This window comes from Aplysia californica, unplaced genomic scaffold (assembly GCF_000002075.1).
Source record: "Aplysia californica isolate F4 #8 unplaced genomic scaffold, AplCal3.0 scaffold00420, whole genome shotgun sequence".
In the NCBI taxonomy this organism is placed as follows: domain Eukaryota; kingdom Metazoa; phylum Mollusca; class Gastropoda; order Aplysiida; family Aplysiidae; genus Aplysia; species Aplysia californica.
The window spans coordinates 605196-609001 of record NW_004797690.1 but is presented as its reverse complement, the minus strand read 5'-3'; the positions used below and the strand labels follow the sequence as shown (position 1 = coordinate 609001).

Sequence of the window (3806 nt, the reverse complement as noted above, 5' to 3'; positions counted from 1 at the left end):
GGGGGGGGGGGCATAAAGTGGAGATGAAAGCAGACGACAGAAAATTATTAGAGGCCAGAAAAGCAGGCGAAAGGAAATATCTTTTTCCAGAGAAGAAAATATGAACGAGAGGCGAACACCATACATCAGACCACGGGACCCGGTCCCCAAGTCCTTATTTCTACCCTGAATTCACAAGCATGCGATGAAATTGCACTAAACTTTGAAACGTTTGGAACAGCTGACCGTATGTCCTGCATGGAAAACATAGAGGTAACGATGGAAAATAACTTTATCACTAAAACATCTTTTAAACTGCTGACAAATCTATGGATTTTCAAAGTACAAAATCTGTAATCTTTGATCGACACGAAACTGTGATTCCGTATTTAAACAGAAAGAACATGGGAGAGCAACAAGTGTGGTCGTTTACTGGATATGACGAAATTGGAACACCCTCCCCATAGCATAGCACAAACATTATTGCGTTTACTCACGTGGCCAGAAATAGTTGTTGGTCCCATTCTTGACACCATTCCAGCGAGCCCAGCGCACACGACGAAAACATACATGTTCGAGAAGCATTTGCCGAGCAGCTTGCTTCGGAACGGTCCAATGCCGAAGCTCAGATCCACCTCATCGTCTTCCTCGTCGAGAGGAGGCGCAACGGGCAGTGCCTGAAGGGAGGACGGTTGTGAGGTGTACGATTAGATGAAAAATGAGTGCGAGATGAAATATGAGTGTGACTAGGGGGATAAGTTGTAAAGCGCATAGAGTATGTTGTGCAGAAAGGGTTTCAAATTCAAATAACTTGGAAGGGGGGGGGGGGTGCTTGAGTTAGAGTCTGGGTGAACCTGGGCCTCATCAAGTATTCCACATTTTTTAAAAAAGAATTTCAAGCACTTAAAGGGAAAAAGTACAACTGATCTAATCTTTTCAGCACTTCTCAACATGAACGGTTCTACAGAACTATAACCTACTCCTTTCTGCCAGAGACCAGGTGGCGCTTACTCTTACATTGCTCAGCCATAATATTTGGCTTGAGGGAGGGTGCAAGTGAGACCCTCAACATGGCATGAAGATGCTCATCAATAGCTTTGGATCTGGGAAAGAGCTTTTCGCACAGACATGAGCTACCAGAAAAAGTAATTCCAACAAAAGATGCCTTAGACGAAAACATGCAACACTAATACTAGTCTTTAATGACAAATAGAGGACGGGGGGCTACAAAATGTCCTGAAACCCTCACATGGACCGTGAGCCGCGATTTGAAAGCCCTGCATGGATACGTGCTACATAAATGTTGTTTTATCACGATTATTGCTTTTAAGTTCGAAAAAGGGGGATGGATAGAGAAAGACAGAGAGACAGGAAGACAGATAGCCAGAGAGACAGGGGGAAAGACAGGGAGCGGAGACACACAGACAGAGAGAAAGAGCGAAAGAGAGACCAGACAGACAGACAGACAGACAGACAGACAGACAGACAGACAGACAGACAGACAGACGGAAACAGATAGGACGATTAAGAGATTCTATTTTGCTCCTTGTCGAAAATCTTTAAAGCAGAAACAGACGCTTAAGTTGTCTATTTTGCTGTCTCTGTCTCCTCCCTCTCTCTCTCTCTCTCTCTCTCTCTCTCTCTCTCTCTCTCTCTCTCTCTCTCTCTCTCTCTCTCTCTCTCTCTCTCTCTCTCTCTCTCTCTCTCTCTCTCTCTCTCTCTCTTTCACTCTTTACACTTTTTTTTTTCGTTGTATTTTATGGCTGATAGTTCAGTTGCATCTATACTATATATATATATATAATATATAAGTGGACTTGGGAGGCTTTGTGCACAAACTCCTCCCTTATTACTTAACCATCACCTTTGAAACTTTGCAGGTGTCCACAGCATCCATGCGACTAGGACTTAACTTTAAAGAATCCACGCAAACAGTTTTCCCCGATTTTTCCAAAAAGCTTTGTTTCGTCCACACAAGTTCTAATCTTGTGAAAGTCTGTCTTCTAAGACGCCATTGTAACAAAGAGTCTACATAACAAGAGGGTCCACTCCTCTCATTCAGCCAATTAAAAAAGTGCCCTAAAAATTGGGTGGTGCCCTCTTCGCAAATGCGCACCCTTTGCGAACAGAGTTACCCTACTTGTGTTAAAAACATCCAAGTGAAACTAACAAGTCTTTGAATAAATAAGAATTCAAATTTCGGAAGAACGCTTTTATTAATGGTTACACTGACAAAAACCTCTTCCGAGGGAAGAGGTGACTGTTTTCTTCGTTTAATTTGACTTTAGAATGAAAGGTGAGAGGTCATTAAAAATTTTGAAAAAAATAAAACTCCCCACTGAACAAACCCGAACAGCTGATGAGCAGCAGTCGATCTGCGCATGCAAGGAGGTGCTATTCCTATTCTTCTTCCGGAGGAACGAAAGAGAGCTTCAAAACAGACTGCAGCGCCATCTGAAGCAAAGAGCGGACTTCCGGCGGACACTTTTTGGCTGAGTGGACCATCTTGTTATGTACTATCTTTGATTGTAAACAAGCGAGGTTTCCGTTCACTTGCCGTGCGCACTATTCCACACCTTTGAAATTCTGGAGTGTACAACCACGAAAGCTGAAAAAAGAATCAACCTATACCTAGATCTATTACATTTTTGGCAACTTGCAAACACGTTGTCAGTTTTCTCTCAGAATGTATTGTTCTATTCAAGTAGAGTGTAAATATAGTAGGCCAATGACTTTCAGTTGATGTTAATGTACCTATCATCCCTTTCATCGAATGGGGGCCCAGCTAGTTAAGTATAAAATGTTTTGTCTTACCTTGATCTTCAAGCTGTTGTCCTTGGGGTCATTGACATATCCCCCGTTGTCGTGAGCTTGTTGGTCTGACATCTGGGGACAGAATTGCAAGCTGGTTATCTCTCTCTCTCCCTTTCCCTCCCTCCCTCTCTCTCTCTCTCTCTCTCTCTCTCTCTCTCTCTCTCTCTCTCTCTCTCCCATGCCTTTATTCCCCCAAAGTACATGCATGTATAACTATGTTTGTGTAAATTTGTGTGTGCATGTGTTTGTTTTGTGTGAGAGAGAGAGAGAGAGAGTGTGTGTGTGTGTGTGTGTGTGTGTGTGTGTGTGTGTGTGTGTGAGTGTTTGTGTGTGTGTGTGTATTTGTGTGCGTGTGTTTGTGAGTGTACGTGTATATGTTTGTATGTATCTACTCTAGCTACCACCACTCCTAGACAATCACACAAGCACAGACGACAGCCGTTAATTTTTTTTGTGACAATGGATGGCCATTTTCGAAAATTTCGACCGTATATTACTGACTGGCAAAAGAAACATGGAAATGTATAGTACCACCTGTGTTGACCAATCACATCACGGTACTCATATGTCACATATTTTGAGTGACGAATTGGGGCTCACTGAAACATAATATACTCTTTATCTTTACAGTCTGGGCCTCAAAATGTTTGAATTGGTAGGATACATTTGATGCACCAAGATACCAAGACTTTCAAAAGAACATTATGGGTGGGTAGTTGGCGGGTGTTCTTGTGTTGTTTGCTTCTTCTTTTCTATCAAATACCTATCGTCCTTATCTTTTCTCCTTCTTTTCTTGTGTTTGTTACTCTCTTGTCACACCTCGAATCTTTGGCACTTATATGGCCTAATTGGGTTGCAAATGTCGTAAAACTCTTACTAGAATTAAAAGAACATCATGAAAGAGGAATCGGTTGACCGCAAGCCGGTGAACCCCACTCAGGAGGTATCAGTGGCCGTGGCGTTCACGATCGTCCTTCGCCTGTGTGGAAGTGGTCCCTCGCCACTAACATCAC

At 42.8% G+C, this 3806-nt stretch overlaps 1 protein-coding gene across 1 annotated transcript in view; it reads right to left on the bottom strand.

The window, feature by feature from the left end:
- LOC101850586 (solute carrier organic anion transporter family member 2A1) overlaps positions 1 to 3806 on the bottom strand; it is a gene marked incomplete in the record, with an annotated part of 31789 nt that overhangs the window by 25592 nt on the left and 2391 nt on the right. The window contains 2 exon segments of the mRNA XM_013085954.2: positions 477 to 656; positions 2794 to 2865. Of these exon segments, the coding sequence (XP_012941408.1) occupies positions 477 to 656; positions 2794 to 2865 (252 nt within the window).